This window comes from Dermacentor variabilis, chromosome 1, assembly GCF_050947875.1.
Source record: "Dermacentor variabilis isolate Ectoservices chromosome 1, ASM5094787v1, whole genome shotgun sequence".
NCBI classification, from domain to species: Eukaryota; Metazoa; Arthropoda; class Arachnida; order Ixodida; family Ixodidae; genus Dermacentor; species Dermacentor variabilis.
The window spans coordinates 237,509,234-237,534,260 of record NC_134568.1 but is presented as its reverse complement, the minus strand read 5'-3'; the positions used below and the strand labels follow the sequence as shown (position 1 = coordinate 237,534,260).

Below are 25,027 nucleotides of genomic sequence, written 5' to 3'. Positions count from 1 at the left end.
CACTGGGGTACAAACAGTCGTTGAGTATCGTACACCTCAGGCCAAGGAGATGATATATAGTCTCTCACTAGTGACATGCGCTGCGCACTGAAAGCGCAACTCCAATATCAGATGCTGAAGCGTCTCACAGCAGCCGCAAGACGTACACGATGGACTGGCCACACGTTCTTGTCTGTATAAACGTTCGCGCACGTTCACGCAGCCAACCCTCAACTTGAGTAGTTTAGCTCTATCGCGACGAGGCAAGCCTCGACCGCGAACACGGGACGGGAACGTTCCATTTGCGACGCGCTGGTCTAGATGCTGCTTGAGTAGGTGGCGACGAATGAACAGACGAGCGTCATCAAGCTTGCACAAAATTTCTGGGCAGACACAGTCGTTATGAGCGCAAGTTGAAACCAGTCGATCAGCCTCTTCATTTCCGGAAATTCCTACGTGTGAAGGTATTCATCGAGCATCGAGAGGTACCCCATGTGAGGCGATTTCGTTGGCAGAGTCATTAATGCTGCGCACAACTGGGCAATCAATCTGACTGCGTTGTAACTTGCTAAGGGCAGCGCGGGAGTCCGTAAAAATGGCAATCTTCGATGTGCTTAACTGCTCTTGCACGTATTTCAGTGCAGCATTAATCGCTGCTAGCTCTGCAGTTATTGACGAAGTTGGATTAGCTATTTGAAAGATACGCCGTACTTGAGTCGAAGGGCAGAGAAAAAGCTGCAGAGGCGCCCTGACTGTCGCTGTGTACAGATGCATCTGCGAATACTTGGAGATCACCTGGAAATCTGTCGAACGTGTGAGACTGAGTCAATCGGAATATTGCCGAAACAGTCATATCAGACTTATTGTGTATGTCAGGGATTGTGAGGTAACTGGGGAATACGTGTTTCGTGATATATTTCGGAGACGGAGGCCTAACTGAAGCAGCATGTTAAGAAATGTCAGTGATATTCAGAAATAATGCCGCCATGTTTTCCATGCGAGATAATGGGCGGTGAATGAGACGATCAAGTAGCGATTGACCATTCGATGCGCGGTGCAGGCGTTCAATATGATACAGAGCTCTCTGGTTTGCTCGCAGACTCAGGGGTAACTGATGCGCGTCAGTGAGTACTGCAACAGATTGCGCCTCACGAGGTAATACAAGCATTATAGTCGAAGGGCAACGCTATGATGTTTTCATTTTAGTTTTAGATATTCTTTTAGTAATGTTTAACTAAAACATGCGTCACTAAATCTTACTAAATATTATCACCAGCATCGCGCTAATAGCGTGCATATAATTTTAATAGGTAGAGCGGCCTATTAAGGAATACGGCTGGTGAAGCTTGCCGTGTGAGTACGCTTGCTTTAGCTTCCGAGTTGAAGTCGCGTCTTTAATTATTGGCCTTTATTTCCCGTTTAGCTATGCTGCCAAGAAGCTCAGGTGATACAGACTCCGCTTAAAAGGCGCACCTCACATACGCGTACGTTTTCCTTACCCAGCTTAAAGCTTGTATACCTCTGGATATATTTCGGCAATTACCATAAGTAGTCCGGTAGCGTAAGAACTCCGTGACAGATTGCACTTTGAGTCAGGGAGGAAAACTGGAGACAGTTCAAAGGAAAATATCGCAGATATTTATTCCGCATCCTTGGTACATTTGTGATATGCTCCCGTCCACGAATGGGGCTGGTTGGAAGAAAAGTGCTCTTTGTTGATAACTTGATCTTATGCTATACGGCACGCGCGCAGGCTAGGTTTATTCTTCGACTGCCTGGAGACGCCCATAAGCGACCGCGCACTGGATGAGCGAACGAAGCACGTCCCCACACGCACCGCCGCCGGTGTCGCCAGAGCGCGCGGCGCCCTTTGTCGCGATGAGCGGTCGGGAATGGGAAGGAGTGCAGCTAGGGGCGACGATGTGACCTTGCTGCGGCGCGCAGTGACGGATGGCCGCTCTCGACCTGCGCGCATGCGGCCGCCCCGTTTGCGCACCGCACGAACCCGCACCCCGCTTTGCCGCGACCGGCTCATCTGTTTCAGATTGCGAGAGCGCGCCTGAGGTGCGAAGACGCATCCAGACGTCTGGCCGCCAAGTGCGGAGCTCCACGCCGCGCTTGCTGGTTTCGCGCGTGCTCAGCTATGCGCGACCCTGCGGACCGCGGACGACGTACCCAATAGATGGAAGGGTCACTTGCTTATTATAAATGTCGACAGCACTGTATCCACATTGTCGACGTTCGTGACACGGACGAACAAGAGCAAACCATCGGTTCGAGATGACGGAGTAGAAACGCCCCGAGCTGGCCGCCTGGTAACGGACAGCGCACCGCCGTATTGGGAGCCTGTCAGCAAGTTCGTAACTTGATGGGCCTTGTATGGGTACCTTCTGAGGGCTTGTAGAATGCTTCTAGAGTCGAATCCATCTTATCTGTAATCGACAGTGCGTAAGGTAACGCGGTAGGCCTGCAGGCGTAGCAAGGAAACGGGCGACACAGCATTTCGTTCCACTTTTGTAGTCACTCGTTTTTTTAAAGACTAATTACTCGCGATCATATTAAAATCTCTCAACCTACATGCACGCGTCCTGCAGCCGGAGACATTGAATGCAAGGAAAGAGAGAGAGAGAAAAGTTTCGGGAAAGCTGAACGTGTCAGCCTTGCTAAATTGAGAGCTTGCTATTTCAGGCGAAATTGATTGAGATTAAATGAAAGCAACCAAATTAATAAATAGCAAGTCTAGATGAACAAAGAGCAGAGTGTCTATAGGAGGAGGAGGAAGAAATAAAAAGAGAAAGCAGGGATGTTAACCAGAAATGCGTCTGGTTGACTACCCAACTCTGGGGAATGGGAAAGAGGGGATAGAAAGACAAGTCATGACTAACGTAAATGAGCAGCAAGTTATTTGTGACTGGGATTGCTTTCCGTTTTCTTTTAAACCACTGGAAGAGCTGGCGCCGCCGTCGGCGTGACTTAGCATGAGGTATCACGTAGACACAGCGGCCGCGTCGGCTGCTTCGGAAGCGCTGAAGCGAGTTGAAAACGAAAGTCCAACCTGCGCTGAGGTTCTGATTAAGTGGAGAAGTTTCCCGCTTCGAGTGTCTGATTGACAACACTTGACAGCACTTTACTAGTGAGTAGCTTCCTTCTAAGGCGTCAAACGTAGTAGGCTACTGCTCGGTGCCGCAGCGCCGGACGTACGCAACGGAGCTTGGTGTCAGCCTTTACGCGTACCCGAAGCACAAGCTGCGTGAAGCTTGGATCCTGAAACTTAAAAAGCCATCCGCTACAACTCGGGTGTGCAGCAAGCACTTCCGCGAGGAAGATTTCTGGTGCGGCGTCGGGGCTGCGATGTTCGGTGAATAGCCGAAAGCGCGCTGAGTCGCTTGCCCGCGCACACTGCCCGGCTAATGTCATGAAGCTTCGGTCTATGAACTTGATGATGCTACATACTTGCAAGTTCACTGGAACGAAAAGGGAACGGTAAGAAGTACATTTTAATAAACGTATGGCATACGCTCACGTTTGTGTTAGCTCCAAATAATGAATGTACTTGATTAAGAAGAAAAAAAAAAGCAGCGGGAAATTGCTCGCTGAGAACACCGATAAACATACAGTGCGGCGCAACATGAGAAGTACTGATATTGAAATATCTAAGAATTTAGAAGAAAAGAAAGAAAAGGACTCGATTGTCGTTACGGCACATCACGAAATTATTTTTGAACAGATTTGATAGCGTCCACGCAACAATGGTTGCTCCTGTACTTTATAATGCTCATATGTTGCGGCCTAAAGCTCACGGCATGGTGCGAAAACGCGCTCGCAGCGAAAGCGAAACATAGTGCGCGGACATGCATGCAGACGCGCAGTCGGTACGTCGCTGTGAACCCATGCGATCGCTGCATTATTCTGTCACGCTCCATTTGGGTATGCAGACAGCCCACTATAAGAACATATTTCACATAGTTTTCTCTCAGCGATTGCCTACTTTTCACGCAAGAAGCCGGTTCGGGAGACTCCATCGCGGCGGCCGCGCGCAGTGGTTATTCACTGTGTATTCGGTAAAAAGATAGCGTCTGAAACTGTACCGAGCTTTTTGTTTGCCCAAGATTATTATTTTTGACAGTAAAAACTTCCCTCGTTTCTAGAGTACTTACAAAAATGTGCAGGAGGGCTCCCGTATAGTATTTTTGTTGAGCGCCGCTAGCGAAAACCAATGAGCAGCGCGCTGTGTTGATTGATTGATTGAAAACTTTAATATTCCACCGAGCTGGGGTGCCCGCCTCTTAACCTACACGTAGGTAGGGGTGGAGGACTAAGCAGTCCCCGCGTGTTGAGTACGGTGAGTCTTCACGGCCTCAACGTCCAGGCGGTTATCCCTCATACTACGCAAGCGAGGCGCTTCCGACAGATGGCGACTCCGTTAGTCCTCGCCCCCAATATGCAGTAATGTTTTTTTTTTTACTGCTAATCAAGCTGGGTCATAGCGCAGGCGCTGACACATCACGTGGTCAACGTCTCCAGTGAGCTTACACGCCAGGCACGATTGCGAGCTGAATTGTACGACCATAAAAAGCTTCTGGTGTAGCACACACGAAGCCTCTAGCGATGAAAGAAGCCCTCGATCGACTTGCTTGACCAGTCTCTGGGAGACGGCGAAGGCGCACTGCGGATCGATGAATGTAGTAAAGAGGTGCATACTGACGACGACGGTCGGTTCAGCAGGCAAGTTTCGTGCGCTATCCGCTGTACGGGACAATAGCTCTGGTGCCCTCACAGGAGAACGGGATCTGCGCCGTGGATTGCACAAAGAGGGCATCTTTCGTAATGGCGTATGACATGGCGATGATTTCTCGTTATATGGGTGAATTGCCGCAACGCATACATAGTAGTAAAAAAAGGAACAATAAATAAACGCATGCAGCTCTGGGCCGTGCAGGTACTGCAACAATGAGTTTACAGATTTGTTCTTTATTCAACGGGTATAGTCCCCTTGAACATTACGCTTGAGTTTGGCGTCCCTGAACATCTTGTGCCTAATATTCCGAGTACACAACCACAGCAGGAGATAAGTATCCGTCATAGGCGCAAGAGACGGGCACTTAAGACACGTTCCAGGGTTGTCAAGTAGGGGATAGCAGCCACCATGCTAGTGAAGGAAGGAAGGAAGGAAAAAGTGGAGAAGGAAAGGCAGGCACATTAACCAGTTTAGCTCAACCGGTTTGCTACCCTACACCTGAGAGCGGGATGGGGTGATGAAAGATGGGAAGGAGAGGGAGCACATAGCACAGCACACACATCGTCCGTTAGAGTCCATCACTCTTGCGTGGTACGTGACATCACTGTCACAGCCGCTTGTCCAAGCCCGTCTCTTTCAAAAACCGAAGCAGACCCTTCGTCGCCTTCAGCTGCGATGTCTTCTGTTCGGCGACATGTGAAAATCGTTTCAACTGACAATGGTCTATTGTCAAGGTGCGCTACAACGGACGCCAGGGACTGTCTCTGAACATTATATTCAGGACAGTCGCACAGAATGTGTTCTAGCGTCTCCTCGCAAAGACAGGCATTGCAGAGAGCGTTGTCGGCCATTCCAATGCGAAATGAGTAAGATTTGGTGAATGCTACCCCTAGCCATAAGCGATAAAGCAGAGTGGCCTCTCTTCGGCGGAGTCCAGTTGGATACAGAGATGCATCAAAGAGAGCAGGTGGTATTGACGATTCCTCTGGTTGGTCTGGCTGTTTGGTGTGCACCATAGAGAGAGTGTGATCTCCTGTGCAAGCACTCGAAGTCTGCTGGCTGCGTCTGACCGTGAAAGTGGTATGGCCTCTTTCTGTGTGTCTTCAAGAGGTGCCCGAGCGGCTTTATCGGCGTCTTCGTTTCCTGTGAGGCCGCAGTGACTTGGCAGCGACTGAAACGTCACGTGGTGTCCTTTCTCATGTGATATATGGAATAGGCATCTAATATCGAATAAGAGGTGTTCGTATGGCCCGCGACGCAGAGATGATAGCAGCACAGATTGTAGGGCTGCCTTTGAGTTACTGAAGATTGAGCATTGTCGAGGTGGTTCTCGATTGACGAAACAAAGTGCAGCGCGAAGAGTAGCTATAGTTCCGCAGATGTTGATGTCGTTGGGTGGTCAGTCCTAAAGCTGACAGTAATAGCTCTTGCTGGGACAACCACAGCACCGGACGAACACTGGATGTTTTTAGAACCATCAGTATAAATATGTACGCTGTCCGCATACCTCTCGTGCAGAAGAAGCAGAGACAGTTGTTTCAGCACAGGCGACGACAGCTCAGACTTTCTCCCGATTCCTGGTACACTGAGATGTACTGGGGTGCTGATAAGACACCAGGAGGGTATCGATGGTTTAGATGCAGCGGTGAAGCCCGAGGGAAGTTTGTCGTTGTACTTGACGATAGTTTTAGAAAATGATGCGTGGGGCCTGTCTGAAGGTAGTGTTGCAAGGTGGTGATAGGGGCACGTGCAAAATGTCTGATGTGCGTTCTCAGGGCTTCTACCGTAATGTGAGTTCGCATTGGATGGTCCCGAGCAATCGCAATAGTTGCCTCTGTTGACGTGCATCTGGGCAAACCAAGGCAAACTCTGAGTGCTTGAGCTTGTGCTGCCTGCAGAACACGAATATTTATCTTGCAGGTGTTGTTCGGTACAGGTAGGCTATATCTTAAAAAACCGAGAAAGAGAGCTCTGTAGAGTTTCAACATTCCGTCTACTGACATTCCCCACGTCTTTCCTGTCAAGTATTTAAACAACTGGGAAGTTGCTGTCAGGCGCCGTTTCATGTGGCCTAGGCCACCTGCGGGCTCCAACAGAGGTCTAGGCCAATAATTACGCCAAGAAATATGTTGGTTCTGACATAGTAAATGGTCCGCCCATTGATTGAGATGACATAAGGCGTCATAGGTTTGCGAGTAAATGTCACTAGTGCGCATTTTCTGGTGATACGATGAGACCTTGTTTACACAAGTAGCTCGCTGTCAAATTTGCCGCTCTTTGAAGCCCCGCACGTATCTGAGGACATGTAACTGCCGAAGTCCAGACCCAGATGTCGTCTGCGTATATTGAAATATTGGTTGTAGTTGGCAAATATTCACCAAGTCCAACAAGAACGAGGTTGAATAGCGTCGGGCTGAGAGAACCGCCTTGAGGAACGCCCCTGATGGTATAGCGTCGCGTAGTTGGGCCATCGTCAGTTAACACAAAGAATGATCTTGCAGATACGTAACTTGCAATCCACAAAAAGACTCGACCACCTAGACCAACCTTCGTAAGAGCGTCGAGAATGGCCTCGTGCAATACGTTATCGTATGCGCCTTTCACGTCTAAGAATAAAGCTGAAGATAAACGCTTACGGGACCTTTCGTGCTGGACATATGAAACGAGATCAACTACATTGTCGATGGAAGAGCGGTCACATCGGAAACCAGCCATGGAAATCGGATAAATCTTGTAGTATTCAAGGTACCATTCCAGGCGGCCAAGGATCATCTGTTCCATTATCTTTCGTACACAGATAGCCAGTGCTATTGGGCGGTAAGAAGTGAGCTTTAACGGGGATTTGCCCTGCTTTAAGAGTGGCACCAGGCGGCTTACTTTCCATTCGTCAGGAACATTTCCCTCCTGCCATGAGGAGTTGTAAAGACTCAACAATTCTCTCCGTGCGGATTCTCCGAGATAGCACAAGGCTCGGTATGATATACTATCTGGACCCGGAGATGAAGAGCGCCTGCAGAGAGCTAGTGCCGCCTCGAGCTCCTCCGTTGTATAAGGAAAGTCCATGCGGCAATCACGGGAATGGGGGACGCAACCTCGGGCTGGAGGATCTGGACGAGTCGCTTGGTCTGCGATCTGCGTACAAAAGTCTTCTGCGACATCGATGTCTTGCCGCCCTTGGAAAAGCGCGAGCGCCTTGAATGAAAAACGCTGTTCCGGAAGGCAACGCAGACCTTGCACCGTTTTCCAAATGTGAGACAGCGGCTTGCGGGGGTCTAGTGTCTGGCATAACGTTGTCCAACGTTCCGACGCTTATCTATCCATACGACGCTGAATCTTCTTTTGCATCCTCCTGGCTGCCCTAAGGTCGTGGATTGATTTTTACGCCGATATTGACGTTCTGCCCGACGACGAAGGGCTCGAAGTCGCTCTAATTCCACGTCGAAGTCGTTTTGCGTCGAAGAAATCGTCATCATGAGAGTGGCGTTTTGCATCGTATGTTTAATTGTTTGCTCTAACCCAGAGGGTAGGCCCTCGCGGCAGGCATCTTCCATATCAGATTTGAAGTTGGACCATTGAATTGTCCGAATGGTATTCCGAGGACCAGATCTAGACGACGAGGCTTTGATGTTTAGATAGGAGGGAATGTGACCACTCCCATGTGTCTCAATATCTGGAAACCTCTTCACATATCTGGCGAGAGAGTTGGAGACAAAAGCAAAGTCGAGGCAGCTGCCGTATGTCACGCCTCGAAGAAAGGTGGGGCCACCGTCGTTCAGAAAAGTAAGGCCATAGTTGTAGGCGATGCTTCGTCCTCTTGCATTTGTCCTCGTACTTCCCCATGCTGGATGGTGTTCATTGAAATCTCCTATGATGACCCATGGGGCGGGACAAACACTCAATGTATCCGCTAATCTTTTAGTATCAAAATTGCTTGAAGGCGATATATACACGCCTATGAGAGTAAACAAGAGTTTGTTCTTTTTAACTGTGATGCATATATATTGATTGTCGTCGTGGGGTGCAATTGGTTGCAAAACATAGGTAAGTTCACGACGAACAAAAACCATGATTTTGCTGCATGCACCATTTGTTGAATACATGATAACTTCGTACCCTGACAGTCTGATTGATTTCGACAAGTTGGGCTCACAAATGACGATGAGTGGAAACACATTGGTGTACACGAACTGACGGAACTCTGAAAGACGTGATCTTAGCCCTCTGGCGTTCCATTGGATGACGGACGCTGCCTTGACTCCTTTCCGGAAGAATGGGGTATGGGTAGCCATCTTTCTAGTTGAGAGATTCAAGCACTGGGCTTAAGGCGTCCAGCAGTTTAAGTGCACTTCGAGCAGACGTTGTCTCCATGTCCACTAAAATCGCTCGGATGGCTTTCATCAGGGAACGTAGCACCGAGATGACTTGACGATCTGTTTTAGGTGAATCATCCATGGCCGGAGAAGGCTCCGGTGGGGCCGCGACCTTCTGAGGTTCCTTAGTAAGGGAGCGGCTCGGTAGCGTAGACCATTCCTCTAAAGAAATAGTCTTATCTACTTCCTTCGTGGAAGTGGTGGGCCCTTTCGCGGCGCGACTAAGTGGTGCCGCAGTGGAGTGGGTACTATCACTTCGTGCATGCGCCTTCTTTGAAGACGTACGATGGTGCCGACGTCGACGCCGACGCCGGACTACTACGGCTGCATCCCTGTGGGCCGAATTGTCTCTGGCCATTTGCTTGAGAACTGCGCGCTCCTCCTTGATGCGGGGACAGCCTTTCGGCAAGGCCGCGTGAGGGCCGCTACAGCTAGCGCACTTCAGAACTGTGGCACCGCAGGTCTCTTCTGCATGAGGTTCAGCGCAACGGGGACACCGTAGCGAGTTGGTAACACGTCCTTGACGTGTCCTAGCCTGAAACACTGCGGCTTCTGGATGAATGGTTGATCCGGATGTCGGGAATGTCCGACTTTAACGTGGGATGGCATACAATCCCACTTGACCATTACTTTTACGCAGCGCGTATTCCCAAGGCGGCGCACTTGCGTAATGATCGTGCCAGTTTGCCGGCTTGATGAGGCTAGGTAGGTCATCATTGGGAATGGCAATGTCAATGTCGTAAATTACACCGGCTATGGATGTATCGTCGATCGGGATAAAGGGGTGCATTTTGATTCCGCAGAGCTCCATGATTTCTTGAAGTTTTCCAAGCGCACTCGCGTTGTACACGTCTATGGCGAGCATATTCTTGGGTGGATTTATTTTGATGTCTTTAATTTGATCCGGCACCGCACATTCCAGAGAAATGCATAGGACTTGCCTGTTCAGCAATCGTAGGTTGCTTGAGGGTTTTCCCGCATAAAGATGATGACGTGTGGCCAGCGCGCAGGCCTTAACTTTATAGTCGTTGTGCTCGCAGGAGTTGACGGCGCTGTGTTGACGATTTTTCTCTTCGCCCTCTTACTCCGGACGGGTATGAAGCCGTCGTCGGATGAGTCGTCTTCCGACAGAGAGTACAGCTCGTTGTCTTCGGTGTCACTGGGGGAGCCAACTCGCTTCCTTGCGGTTGACGGCCGTGATGACTTCTGGCCAGGCGGGCCTCTGGCGTGCTCTGCGTCCATGGCCGCAAGACGGGGATGCGAGGCACCTCGAAAGGCGAATATTTCACCAAAAATTCACAGAGCACAGAAACAAGTGTTCTGCCAAGAAGACACTTCGTCGTCTTTCTCATGCTAGTGAAAGCAGCCACCATGCTAGTGATAGCAGGGCCACCCCAATCCAAAGCCTTTGAAGAAAAATGTCCTCCACTCGGGAAAGCTTGAAGGGAATCAAGCAAACACATGATGGTATGTGTGTCCCGTTGGAGAATGGACTTCTATGCTAGGAGTAGAACTCGGGGCTCAGGTGGAATCGACGCTGGCGGCGTCTCAGATAAAGATGGTAAGCTAGTCATTCGGTGGGCCAAGTTGTTGAACGGACTCCTACTCTGTCCCTCAATGAAATGCAGAGTATCACTGTAGTGAGACGACTTGAATTTTGAATGTCTCTGTAACTTTCTTCAGATCCTTCACTGCACCAAGTGAGTCAGTGTAGATGTTAACCTCCATACTTGATATGTTGTAATAGTATGCGAAACTGTGTGATGCAAGGAACAGGACAGAAAAGAGCGTCTTTCTTCGCCTGGCTGCGGTTGAAGCTCTTTTCAGGCTTGTTCTTACTTTATATTGTTTAATTTCCTATCACACCATAACAAGTATGACACAACTAGCCCAGCAAGAAGCAGTAAAACCTCCGTAACATTTGACAGTGCACTGAGACACTCGATTACATTATGTATATAGCTTGTCTTGGCCTCGAGGGCCACCACAGGAGAGACCGGCGCTACTATCGCTGTGACGTAGTAAACGACATCACGTGGCTCGCCTTTGCCGCTGCCAGCCACGCCAGCGCTGCTCGCTGGCTTTCATCCCGAAGGCAGTAATTTCGTTTATTGTTTCAGCATGGTTTACTGCTCAATGTCGCTATGCCGAACGTATTCGACGGAGCCCAGTGCGTGTTTTCATGCGTACCCTAAATCCAAGCAGCAACAGGATGCATGGTTGATAATGCTGCGAATGGGGAAGTAGCCCAACATTCATTATCGCGTGTGTAGCAAGCCCTTCCGCGAAGATGGTTTTGTGTGCGGCGTTGGAGCTAAGATGTTCGGTTAGCACGACGTGGAACTTCCCTGGACAGTACGTGTTAGAATTTACGACGTTTATTCGCGCCAGGCTGGAAAAGAGGGTGCCTTGTTCCTGAAGCAGTGCCATCGCAGAACCTCCCTGCCCGGCCCTCGGACCATCCAAAACACACCGAGCTTCGCCGGAATCGGGGGCTGGAGATAAGCTCGCGGCTGATTTCCTTCGGGTTGCATAACTTGTGGGAGGTTACGCGCGACGTGAAATGCGGAACCTGACGATTTGCTAGCCTTTGTGAAGCGTTCGGTGTGATTTCATTACGTAAAGTTTTTATTGCGAGAGCAATGATATTTACACTCCAAACGCATTTCAGCCGTCGCCGTGAAGTTCCGTGTAAAGTCCAAGGGCGATAACACCGTCACCGCGCAAAATCACGCAAAATTACGCAAAATTGCCGCGGGACTGGCCGCTCGCGGCACTTTGCGTGTATTCGCGGGCTTCTTTGGCGCTCGGGGAAAACACTTTTATGTAGCACGTATTGAGCAACAGAAAGCCGTATCGGCAGTTTTTCATGTTGCTCTACAATTTTTTCATTGACACATTTAATCGAATTATAATATTTTAGAACTTAATAAATAATTAAGACATTATATAATTAGGCGGAATTTGTCCTCATGCTGTTCCTTTACGCTGAATATTCGAACGTGATGAGCCTCACACACTGCCTCTCCTTCTGTTAGCAGTCGTGATGTGCTGAAGTGCTGGTCAACGAATTGGTTGATGCTAGAAACTGGCAGTCACTGAAAACGAAATAGGGTGATCGTAATTAAGAGTCGAGCAAGCGATGAACACTGCGCTTGCAGCGTGCTCACTTGATTTCACATCAGTGAAAATACCCTGCGCAGACAAGCGCAAATAGTGGAAGCATGAAATGAGGACACCAAAAATATAATCGGTGGAAGCCCCACTTATTAAAATATATCGATGATAAATCATCGTCCCACAATATTTACGGCGAAAGTGGCACGCCGCACTCGCCACGACGAATGTGCGAACAGTACTGTTATTGCGGCAAGAGTGCGTATGGCTACCTTTATGAAAGGTCATGCGAAGTTGATAACCAATATCAACGCGTCATATGCGTCGCCAATTTAATTACGCGCTCATAACTAGGGCGAAGCGTTGCCGTGAATCATGCACGGCAATCAACGCAAATCTATATCTTAACTCTCGGCCGGGCGCCGTGCGCTCAAAAGCAAGAGATAGGTGCGCGCAATCACGCTTGCCTCAGTAACCATCAATGTACACGAGATGTGTGAGTGCTGCGAGTTGTAGGTTACTAGGTAAATTTCATAACAGCTCCGATATACGCGCGTGGCCTCTTCACGTTCGTCGTCCGTGGCGCCGCGTGCGCACACGCTCCGGCGAGAGTGGACGATGCCGTACGTTGGCTCGCCAAGTGCCTTTGTTGGCCTGCACACCAGTTTGTTTTGCAGCTAAGACGCACACATTCAACGCTTGTAACACGATAACAACGGTGGCTGAACGGGCTGAGCCGCTGGAGATGTCGAACACTTCGTAATCGGTATCACGGGATGACGTTTACTACGTCACGGAGAGATTCCGGCAGACAGCGCGACGCTATGTCCTCGACACCAATAGTCTTAAAAACAACGAATGCAGGGTTTCGTTGGTACATCTGCATGTACGCAATCTCGGAATGAATTCGGCTTACGAAGGAGACCCGTCCTCTTTGTGGAATAACCGCTACATCCGTATGCATCACCTGGCATTGACTCTGAGGGGCAGTATAGCGCTTTTATAACGTCGCAGTGTCTAGACAACCTCTGCATTGTGTTTTTTGTGGCTTTCCAAATTTCCACGTAGCTTGGACATGCGTGACATTGAAGTGGTCAACTTATTGACTGAGGGCATTCGAGATAATTTTGGTTATACATAGAGATAAGTCCGAGCCTTACAAAAAGAAGCATACAATGCAGCTCGGACGTCATCCATCTCAACTGAAGTAGATGGCGTCTTATGGCACAATTTCTTCCAATAAACGACTAAACGTATGACACCTCTATACATCTTATGGCCGTGGTTTACCTGTTTATGGTTGTGATTAGCCGCGGTTTACAGAGAAATTATACAGATTTCGTTGTTATCAATGCAGTGCGTCATCAGAATTGCTGTAATGGGAAAAAGAAAGAAAGACCAACTGTAGGCCAGGTGGAGTCACCGTTGGCTTTTTGCTGATTACTGGGATTGTGGTGAATACACGGCCCCACGTAGTGTCGGTCAACATGCGCAGCATTCACAGGAGATAAATACGCTTTTTCTTCAGTCGGCGAACATGTGTAATCCAAGTCAAGGAATCGGATGTTACGCCCAGGAATGTATGGTTCTATCATTAGGATATCATCGGAACCCAAAATCTTCAACGGATATCGCGAGATCTTGTGTCTCTTGAGTGGAATAGCTTGGCGCAATTCAGGAGCGGCAACACCCGGACCACAGTGTATTCCAGGTATCTCAACAGTATCGAAATCGCCAGTTGTATTCTTCCACTGACGTTGTATTGTATTGACGTTGTATTGCACTGACCTTGAAGTTGTATTCTTCTTCCTGACGGTAAAAAAATTTTTAACTCCCGGTGGATGAACCATTTTAACACCCTCATGGCCGATGCTGAAAAAGGTAGGACTCAGAACACCGCCCTAGAAAATTTATTGCTTGATCTCGTCTCAGTTGCGTTTCCAACGGGTGTCGACACGTATTATAAGCAAATGTCGCACGCAAGTAATCAAACAATCATGTATAAATTCGGCCGCGCATTTCTATTTCAGCTACGTCTCAGTGAATAGCCTCATATAGGCAGCGCAATGGCGACTTTCACACTAAGAGAGAAGTATATTGTGATGTTTTCTGGCAAAGCAATATTTGTCGTCAGAGCAATAACGTTGCCGAATGGTTGCTCGCCCTAAATGAAAACAATCATGCAACGGAAAAGCCATCGCCTAGACAGAGAGCTAAGAAGTCAGAATTAGTGACGACACGTCGGTTTCCCAACGGCGGCCGCCCATGGTGGCCGCTCGGTGTCCGAGCGACGTGATCAGCCAACACAGCGTCCCCGATACCCAGAATCGGCGGCGGAGCCCGCGCTCCGGGGCGCACGCAACAGAACGGTGCGCTGACTGGTGCGGGGCCGAGGAGGAGAGCCGCGGATCGTGATTTATAAGTCTCGCCGTCAGGGGGACGCCTTGTTTTTGCCTTGGGCTCCCATGGAACGGCGTCACCGGCGGGAAGAGCGAGCGACGGGGAGCGCGCTTCGGCGCTGTTTCCAATTGATGGATGACTTCTCAGAGAGCTCTTTGCCGCTGTCCGCTTTGGTTTAGTGCGGCTTTCGGCGGGCGGGGGGGAGGTGGGGGGCGGGCAAGGGCGGCATTTCTAGGTGCAGTTGCCTTGCTGGGAAGCCCCTGGGACCGACCTCGCGTCGCCGCGGCTTAGCCTCCGGCTGACGCTGAATGCGCGCCGTAAAACCATGCAATCAGGCACTGGGATTAGAAGTTCGCGGCGTCGTAGGCTCGGGTCACCGGGCCCTGGACAGGGCTCGCCAATGCGGTGCCCCAAGTGTGTGTGGGGCGCTGCTTGGAATCGGCCGCAGGGGCCGACCTGCGATGCTTAACAGCCACTCATGCGTGCTTGCCTCAGTGACAGCCGATCGACACTTGTCACGGTCCGCCATGCAATCAGGCACTCGGCTGCCGGCACGCTCCGTGGCACGCGGTCTGCTCTGCCTGTGCGTGAGCTTCTCCTCAACGCGTACGACCGAGCCTAATACTGCAGCACTGCAGCATAACGGCTATGGAAATTCTTGACTCGTTCAGACATTTCGGCGCAAATATGCGAATGGTGTGGCATTTATTTATGGTGGCGGGAAAATATTTATCCTACTAGAGGGTACATCTTCCTAATGCCCATGAAAAAAGAAAAAAGGAAGACATCATTGGCGAGATGACAGAAGCGGGTACATGTGTGAAAAGTTCCTTACTTACTTTAGATAAGTGCGTTTTAGAATATATATATATATATATATATATATATATATATATATATATATATATATATATATATATATATATATATATATATATATATATATATAAATTTACTTCACGGCTGCTGCGGCCGCAATCTGCCGGGGGCTGAGTGCGCACAATTTCTTGCTTTGGATGCACGTTAGAGAACCACGGGTGTTCTAAATTACTCTGGAGCTCACACTTACGGCACCTCGCAATGCCTGGGAGTTGCATTGAAAAGTTAAACGCCATAGTTTCCATCATCATCAAGAACAGCATTATTATTATTATTATTATTATTATTATTATTATTATTATTATTATTATTATTATTATTATTATTATTATTATTATTATTATTATTATTAGACTCCGTGGGGTGGGGGCGTTCCGTCTGAGGGCTCTGCCTTCCCGACTGTGTTCCACGCAGTGGCCTGACCGTTCTCAACGATGGGAAACCGATGTTCCGCGGGAGAATAACGCGTAGTACTTTAAATGTTGTTATTGCCACCTCGCATCAGCGTCAACCGAGTTCATGGACATTGAGTATGCATATTTGTGACCCGTTACCTCCTTGTATTTCAGTAGCGCACAGCGTGCAATATAGTGCTATATGTTTTTGCTGAATTTGGTAGGTATTAAACGTCGCAGTTAAGGAATCTGACCTGTCACAGTTGGAACATGAGGACTTCATCACCATGTTCGCTGAACCAATGGGTACCGTTTCAAATATGCCAGGTTATCTCGATCGTCGGTAATAAATGCTGCGACGCGAGCAATTTATGTTTGTTTTGTCACGGGGGGGGGGGTAGGAAGGGGGGGCTCAGGGGCACGTGGAGGTGGGCGCCTTATACAGCCGCAGCACAAACTTTATTCTAAGGCCACCGCCAGCAAGTCTGGGTTTATATTGTTTCTGAGTTCTGTTGTAATGTATATTCATAATATATATGTCGTAATATATTCGTTATATGTGTGAAAAAGGATATTAAATTCGGCATTTTAAGTACGAAGAGGAAATTGCCAGACTCGTCTCAGCCATTCTAGGTACCGTTGCGACTGCGGAATTGTAACCGGCGTTAACCACTTCTCTGTCTGTCCTTCCGCCAATTGTGCCGAAACTTACACGTTTTGCACTTGCTTGTTACCCCTTGGTGATATACGCAGTAAGAGCCCCAAGTTTGTCCTCGACTAAATTAATGTCCGGCTTCTTTCGGCTCGCACCCACGCTTTTTGCTATCCCAGTAAATACTATGATGGTCAAAAAGACGTATCTTCTATTTGTGGTAATTTATTCGCACATCTTTTTCCATCAGATATGTCGGTCGCTGAATATCTACACATGTAGCAAAAGTGCGACATGCGCCATTGGTAGGTGCCCGTCAAGTTGGGCCTGACGTTGCGCCTACGCGACGTGAGGTTAGGGGTGCGCGAATATTTGAAATTTCAAATACGAGTCGAATGGTCATTGCTATTCGATACGAGAGATCACTGTTCGAAGTTGTAGATTGTTTGTTCCGTTCGGAAATTCGTTCTGTTCCGTTGGGACAACATTTGACGCTTTTTTAGAAGCGTGATGCATAGTGGTGACAGACTCTTTCGAATAATTCTACTACAGGAGAACCGTGGTCGTTGCCCAAAGGAACCAGTTTTGAGCAAATTCACAGAGGAGATAACTCGTGCACCATAGTTTCCAGTCGTCAAACAAGCACGTCTCGCCGTAGGCAGCCTACGAGTTCGCCACCTCGATTTATGCAGCACACTACATTATTTGACCACTCTTATACCATAACTGGATTCCTTAAGAACTTCTTTCAAGTAGCACCATACCGCTGTAGTGTATTCAAATTAAGCCTTCCGACCAGCACTACATGCATCAGGTGATGAGCTCTTCCATTTTTTCATTACTGTCATTGTCATGCTGCATCAGGATACGATCACCTTTTGCTTTGTTTCTCATTTATAAGCTGCTCAGATGGCCTCTCATCCAACTGTTAGCGGCATTAGGTCTATCAAATAACGGAAAAAAACGCGTTTTCTTTCCAAAGATACTCTAACTTTCATTTTGTTTAAAAAGTTAAAAGAATTCGGGTATTCGATTCAATATTCGAAGGTCGTTTTTCGCGAATATTCCTATTCGATTCTATTCCAAAAGTTTCTGTTCGGTCACCTCTACGCGGCGTCAGTGCATTTTTCACGTCGAGCAAGGCGCCCGCACTTTTCTGACAGAACATGAGAAATACACAATTTCATGCGTAACAGTTGGAGTGTCCTGCTGCTCGCAAGTGGTCGAAAAACAGGTACACAATAAAAGTGTGCACGGTGAGGCACACATGCAAGCCTCGTAAATTATATATCGTCCCTGGTGGTTTTAGAAATGGAGCACGCCGAAATATGAATTCGGAGTAGAGATAAACCACCAAAGGAGTGAAAGTTAATTTCTATTCATCTGCAGGCAGAGTGTCGAACCGAAATTTCCTTTCGTTCCGATTTTTGTTTGGGTTCACCGAAAACGGGTCAGTTCCGGTTCAACTCATGAGCGAAAAAATAACGGTTCAAACCGGTTCGAACCGCTTGAAGTTCATTTGCATGACCGAAGAATAATTACAGGAAAACAGGACGAATTTATTTCGCACAAAAACTTGATGTTGCTGACAAGCTGTACTGAAAGTTTGCGGCTATCGTTTGTTCCTCATGCTGCACATAGTTACAAAAAAAAAATTATGTAGATCTAACACAAATGATGGAATCTATGTGAAGCGAAGCGTTATTGAGGGAAAGAGAGAAAGAGAAGGACATACTGAGGAAATGCAGAGAGTCCTCCAGCTTGCTGCTGTACTCAGGGGGAAAGCGAAGGGGTGGAAAATAAGGGACTGAGGAGTAATGATGAGGACAGGCACCAGGATGCGATTATATACACGTTCGTGTTAGAATGGCCCATTCAAAGCCTTGAACCTAGGCCTGTGTTAACTGAAGATTCTAACTGGAGCCTTGACCGTTCGCCTTATGGATATGTCCTGTCATTGGCCCAGTCACAGTTTTTCACTGAACGGCCTGTTGTTAATCGGTCTAACGAAGAGATGAATGCCTGTTGGTCGGCCGTACTGTCGACAATCAACTAGTATACGTGCTCCACTGTCTCAGGTGCTTTGCGTGCATCACAATCTGACGAGTCCGCGCGTCGGATGTGATGCAGATATTGTCACATTAACACAGCACCTTGTCTGCCCTCTGACGCAATACGCTGAAAACCGTACTAACGGTGCTGCCACTTTTAAAATCGTGGGAAGATGGTGTGTATTTACAAATGAGGTAGCATAGTTGAGCCACAAGGGCAGGCAATGCATGGATGAAAAGCACCTGAAAAGATGGCCAACCGAAAACCGTTATTTTTACATTCTGGTTTCGCTCCGGAGTGAAACAAATCGTAACGTTTCCGGTTCAGCTACGATTCGAGAAAAAATAAGTTTTTTTTTTCCGGTTATAGGTTTTCGGTTCCGTTCCGGTTCGATACTGTCCGCAGGTGTATCAGAAAGTAGCCATTCAGCGCTTGTTCAAAACGTGAACTAGCGAATGACAATTATGTATATTTAACAGTATTGAAGTACGACAATATATAATAAAGAAAGAGGCATGCAATGAAATGTCGGATATAAGCGAGGCGATGACTGCCGTCTGAAGATCTGCGGCTCTGAATCAGTGCAGCCAGGCTTTAGCAGTGTGTACTAGTTCTCGTTTCGTTGAAACGTATTTCTGAATCATTTACTCCAGTGTGCAACAAAAGCATTTTTCTCAGTTGCTTTCTGTTGCTCTCTTGCTGCGTTGTAGGACAGGTTTTAATCATAGTAAACATTCTAGTGACACAATACGCTCTGATTACAACGTGAAAGTGAGCTTTCAATAGTGCTTTTTGTAGTCGGATAACTTCTTGCCGGATTAATTGCTTCTTCGTTACGAATTGTCTACGCAAGACCGAACAGAAAAGCACTCACTAAGTGAAATACATAAACAACGTCGGCGCATGTCTTGTTTATTGTCATTTTTAGTGCGTGTCTCTCCACAACCGTGTCCATTTACCCATATATTTATTTATTTATTTATTTATTTCTTCATACTGTCAACCCTCTGCTGAGGGTTCTTACAGGGAGGGTTTAAATACAGGCAGACCATATATACAGGTGCATCAAGTGGCAGCGGAATCACAAAAATACATGTTTAACAATTTTTCAAATTCACAAACATCACTGGCTTCTGCCACAAAGCTTGGTATTGCGTTCCATAGTTCAATCACGGCAGGGAAAAAAGAAAAGCGGAACACATCACTATGAGCAAAGTATGGACGTAAAACATATTGATGGTTAACACGACTGCTTCGTTTTCCTGGAAGATGCACATACTCATCTTTGTTGATTTTTAAATATAGTCTTCCTCACTTCCTTGCAAGCCATACACCCGTTTCCTGAATCTGCCATCTTATTGTTCGATTTTCACAAGCAAACGAAGCTGTCTCGCATAAATGCCCCGAATTCTACCCGGCTAACGATCCTGTCTGGCTCGTCTGCCTGAGGAGGCGGTGCAGAAAATTCCAGTGCGTCGATGGTGAAGAGACGGCCTTGGCCACTCTGGTGCAGGCTCTGACCAGGGACCGGAGCCTGCCTGCGACACGGCTCGGGCAGCCGGGGAGGACGAGGACAAGCCACCGTTCCACTGCGACGGCTGCGGTCTGGCTCTCGACAGCGTGCACAGCTTGCTTCTCCACAGAAACGTCGACTGCAACCGCGGTGAGCCGCGCGCTTCGGGAGCTCGCGGAGCGCCGCTCTCCGGTCTCGGGACAGCCCCGGCCTCGGTGCTCTCCCGGGTCCCGCGGACGGCGGCTCCATAGGGGTGGCTAGTGCGACACCTGCATGAATGTATGGATGGGTGGGTGGCTGCATTTGGTGCGTATTATGAGCATCCCCCCGTTTAAACGGAGCGGTTGTTGGTACCATCAAGATTGCTTTGTGTTTGTTTCTCTCTCAGCTGTGCTGCCGCTGGCCCTTCAGATTCGTAGTTCGTGCCAACAAATAATCGAATATTAAAGTACGCGGTTGCCGCGTGGGTCAGACAGGCAATGGTATGAATCATACAAGACGGCGAAATCTACAATATGGCGTAACTTCACAACGTCCAGAATAACACCCCTGGAAATGCGGTACTGGACAGCGGATGTCTAAAAACTTCAGGTGAGAGGCTTCGTTGTACTGTAAATAATCTGAAATGTTCGCTTGAAGTTCAAGGGTTCATTTGAGGGCTAGTGGAAGCTTGGCCATATTTTGCTAAGCAGGAACCAACCGGTCAGGGCAGTTCTTTTTGCATGGTCCTGCCATTCAACAGCCTGCCTATGCGTTATCGCGTGCGCCACATGGCGCATACTGCGCGAAGACGCATGTCAATTGAAAGGCATGCGCCGTCACACAGTATGCTCCACGAGGCGCGCGATGTACTACAAAGGGGTTCTGCTACCGACGTTTCGTGTCATGGCTTCGGTGCCAAGAGGTGATTGCAAATGACATAACTTACAAGCTTGTACAGCCACTGTCCAGAGTACATGGAAGTTTACAGCCACCATAGGCTAATAGTTTCGTTGGCAAAGTTTCAAGCAATGCGATGGGTTCGATGACTCGTATGAACGCGTTTCCCCAAATTTATAGCGTTGAGCTTCATTATCGAAGCACTGCGCTCCACAAATCTATACGGCTGGGCATCATAGACTTTGGTGACACAATGAACAGGCGCGTAGTCGTCCCCATTGTCATCAATACGAACTTATACTATATAGTTAATTGAAGATGTAATCATGCACACTAATATCCATGACCTCGCACCAAGCAATGCAACATGGTGGATATACGCATTCGTTCTTCCTGTACCCATCAGCATCTTTCTCTCTTCCTTTTCTCTTCACTGCGCTGAATAGCGGAGTAGAGCTTACAAGTTCAGGCGGACCTCTCTGCCTTCCCTATAATTAATTATCTTTTGCACCAAGAAGTACTCTAATACGTAAAGTATAGTACTGGCGCATATATATATATATATATATATATATATATATATATATATATATATATATATATATATATATATATATATATATAAAATTCTGTCCTTACCGAGCTATGAGAGTTCTTTACTTTGTTTCACGCAAGAATGTGCCATATATGATGCGAGGCTACGGACAAAATGCACTTTTTGTGCGTTTACTAGTGGCTTTGAGCATGCAGTTGGCGTGGGATTCCAGAAAACCCTTCTTGAATGTTTTTCTTTCCTTTTTAAATGCTAGCACGAGACCTGCATGAAAGTAGAGCAACTTCTCACGTCCTCACGGTGCCTAAAAAGGAAACAAGCGCATTTAGAGTCTTGTGCGTAGAACGTCGCGTTAAAATAGTGCACAGAAGTATACAGGTTGAGGTAAGCACGCAACTCATAGTTTCCTGTGTATCGTCGATGCTTCTGCGAAATGTACCCGGTGCCTCTGCATTACATTTTCGCATATGCGCAGTCCAGGCTACTTGGACGCTCTGCGAACGCTGTGTTGGTCCTCCACGGTGTTGTCGGCTGATCAGCGCTGCGAGTGATGCGCCCGACAGCGCACGAACATGGCAGAAACCAAGCGGAGCAATTCATTGCGGCTCTCGCGCGCGCACCCCGTAGCTCGTGCCAGGGGAGATTAGGGTCGCACGCTGCCGGTGGCGCATCGCTTCTCAGCTCGGCAGCATCCGCGCTCTCGCTCGCCGAGATCCGGTGCGGAATGATCCGAGGCGACGGTTGCGCGCCGCCGGGGACAGCTAATGAAGATACGCGGCGGATCCCTGAGAGGTCGCGGCGCTCCGCCGGTTGCGTCCGGAGGGACGAGCAGGCCGAGCCGTTCACCTGAACCATAAGTCTTCATTGCGGCCAACTCGGCGCTGTGGAACACGCAGCCCGCACGCAGCGGCCCGGCTGCAGGTGCGGCGGCGGCCGCCTGTTTGTCCGTCCGTCGTCCAGCAGCCCTCCAATTGTCACCCGAGTAATTTGCATACGTCCCGAGAGAAACCGAGTGGCGCGCGTCGCCATGGCGACGGCCCCGGAGAGAGCGCGCGGGCCGCGGGCGCGCTCGGTTCCCCCGCGGGGCCGGCGTCGGCGCAGTCATTCCCCCGGTCCCGCGCCCCCTAATAAATGAACGCCGCCGACGCTGCCCCTGCGGACGCCTACGCGACGCTTTAACCGGAGGAGAGAAGCGCTGGGCGCCCGGCATTTCCTTCCTCGATTATAAAGGGGCCTGCGCGCGACACCTCGACGTCGCCGCGCGCCCGGCGGGCGACAGCTCCCCGCGCGCGCGGGCGGCCACTCTCGCGGCCGGTGGAAATAAAGGACTCCCGCTTGCCTCGAGGGCTACTGCTGCTTCGTAAGCAGGCCCGCGTTTCTGCCCGTATTGATCATTGTTACGAGAAGAGTGGGGCCTGCCGTCGCCCATTCTTAGCGCACTCCAGAAAGCTGCGTGCAGAAGGCTCGGACTCGGTGAATCGGAGTGCTGCGAATAGGAACAGAGAGCCCTCCTTATAGAAGCCTCCCACAGAAGCGGGGCTTCCGCGCAGGGTCACGTAACTGAGCCCGAGTCGGCACAGAGCGCGGTGCTCTCGCGTAGGCGCCACTTTCACTCAACCCGCCAGTTCCTCTTTTGCCTGTGTTCCACTTTGGAGGCACTGCGCCGCTCGTGCTGGTTACCAAAAGCACATAATTTCGCTTTCCCCACTTGGAAAACTTCAGGTGACCAATGCGGCGGAAAAAGTTTGCGCTAGTATGCGTAACTATCAAGAACTTCCATTGGCGTGCGAAATAACTGCTCAAACATGTCATATAAGGACATGAGAGCACAGTCCATATATTAAAGGCGTTCTTTGGGGGGGATGCCAGCTGCAGAAATTTGTTGGAAATGGTTTTCTTTGTGTGTGTGTGTGTGTGTGTGTGTGTGTGTGTGTGTGTGTGTGTGTGTGTGTGTGTGTGTGTGTGTGTGTGTGTGTGTGTGTGTGTGTGTGTGTGTGTGTGTGTGTGTGTGTGTGCGTGCGTGTGTGTGTGTGTGTGTGCGCGTGCGTGCGTGTGTGTGTGTGTGTGCGTGCGTGCGTGCGTGTGTGTGTGTGTGTGTGTGTGTGTGTGTGTGTGTGTGTGTGCGCGCGCGTGCGCGCGTGTGTGTGCGTGCGTGCGTGTGTGTGTGTGCGTGTGTGTGTGTGCGTGCGTGTGTGTGTGTGTGTGTGTGTGTGTGTGTGTGTGTGCGTGCGTGCGTGCGTGTGTGTGTGTGTGTGTGTGTGTGTGTGTGTGTGTGTGTGTGTGTGTGTGTGTGTGTGTGTGTGTGTGTGTGTGTGTGTGTGTGTGTGTGTGTGTGTGTGTGTGTGTGTGTAATGTCTGCTTTTATAACAGTTCGAGTTCTCAATGCAACGTGCAGCATGTCTATTTTACTCGTCTATAGACTGCGTAACCAGTCAGAGCGATGCACATGTTGTTGCAGACGAAATGGGTAAAGATAAGTTATAGGAAAGCCGAAGGAGGGAGAGGAATACGGAAACCGACATGCGCAGCTGAAGGAAAAGTAAAGCATACATGTTTTTTTTTTCTCTCGTGCGATGAGTGCGCTAGAATACAATCTATATGACACCGAACTATTGAGTGTTTGTGAGATTGGAACTTACTTCTCTATTGAAGTCGCTGCGTGCATTAAACGTCTCTCTTAACGTTGGCCATTCGGCTTATACAAAGTGTCCCATCTATCCCGCTCCAAGCTTTTAAAGGTGGATCATTTCAAGCACACACAAACAAGTACATATTGTTCACAGTCAAGTTGAGCATGTGCCAGTAATTTCTCGTTGATGACAATCAAGTAGTTAATTTTGATTATTTATAAATAGTGAGTTACAGCTCTATAATTGTCAAGTTGTCAATGAAAGTTGCAGACAAATATAAGAAACATAGAACTGGGATGTTTTCAGCAAGACGCTGATTGCGTACCTTGCTCTTAAATTCTTTTCCGGCTTAAAATAAATCTCGGGAAATATGAAAATTTACCGCGTGACACACACAGATCCCCATTAGGGTTCATCTACTATCGAGGCATCCTAAGCCCCATCAGAAAGCAGTGCCGTCAACAGTCGCTCGATTTGGTGACGTACGCACAAAAGAGCGTCATTAAGTTAGATAACAGCGTCAATCTCTTTACGTTTCGTAGAACGCTCGGCGGACAAGGCCACCAGGCGCGGTTCTTCATAGCACGTCCAGAAGGGCCCGCCTCTTTCGTGATTTGGGGCGCTATAACGTAAAACTATTCCAAACTTTTCTATTCCATTTCTGCTATCAGCCCTCCGCGATTGGTCAAAAACTTTTTTGGACCACCTCCACTTCACCTGTCTGTCACGCGACATCACGAAAACCGCGATACCTCCCCTTCTGACATGATGTGTACACACTGATTATGTATGATTTGACCGAAAAAAAAAGAAAAACAGTTATTTATGATTCGACGCCTTTTCGCCATTAGCCCCCGGCTATTGGTCAAA

At 48.7% G+C, this 25,027-nt stretch overlaps 1 protein-coding gene and 1 long non-coding RNA gene across 3 annotated transcripts in view; one reads left to right on the top strand and one right to left on the bottom strand.

Moving 5' to 3' along the window:
* Positions 1–25,027, top strand: part of L (zinc finger protein Lobe) — a 172,084-nt gene that overhangs the window by 37,417 nt on the left and 109,640 nt on the right. The window contains exon 3 of one of the 2 annotated variants that reach the window (XM_075671872.1): positions 20,096–20,245. The exons of the other annotated variant lie outside the window; for it this stretch is intronic. Within the exon in view, the coding sequence (XP_075527987.1) occupies positions 20,096–20,245 (150 nt within the window). The remainder of the gene's footprint in view (positions 1–20,095; positions 20,246–25,027) is intronic. 2 annotated transcript variants of the gene reach the window in all.
* The window catches only part of LOC142560090 (uncharacterized), an 86,738-nt gene continuing 81,263 nt past the window's right edge, over positions 19,553–25,027 (bottom strand). The window contains exon 3 of the long non-coding RNA XR_012823305.1: positions 19,553–20,364. This is a non-coding gene — a long non-coding RNA (uncharacterized LOC142560090). The remainder of the gene's footprint in view (positions 20,365–25,027) is intronic.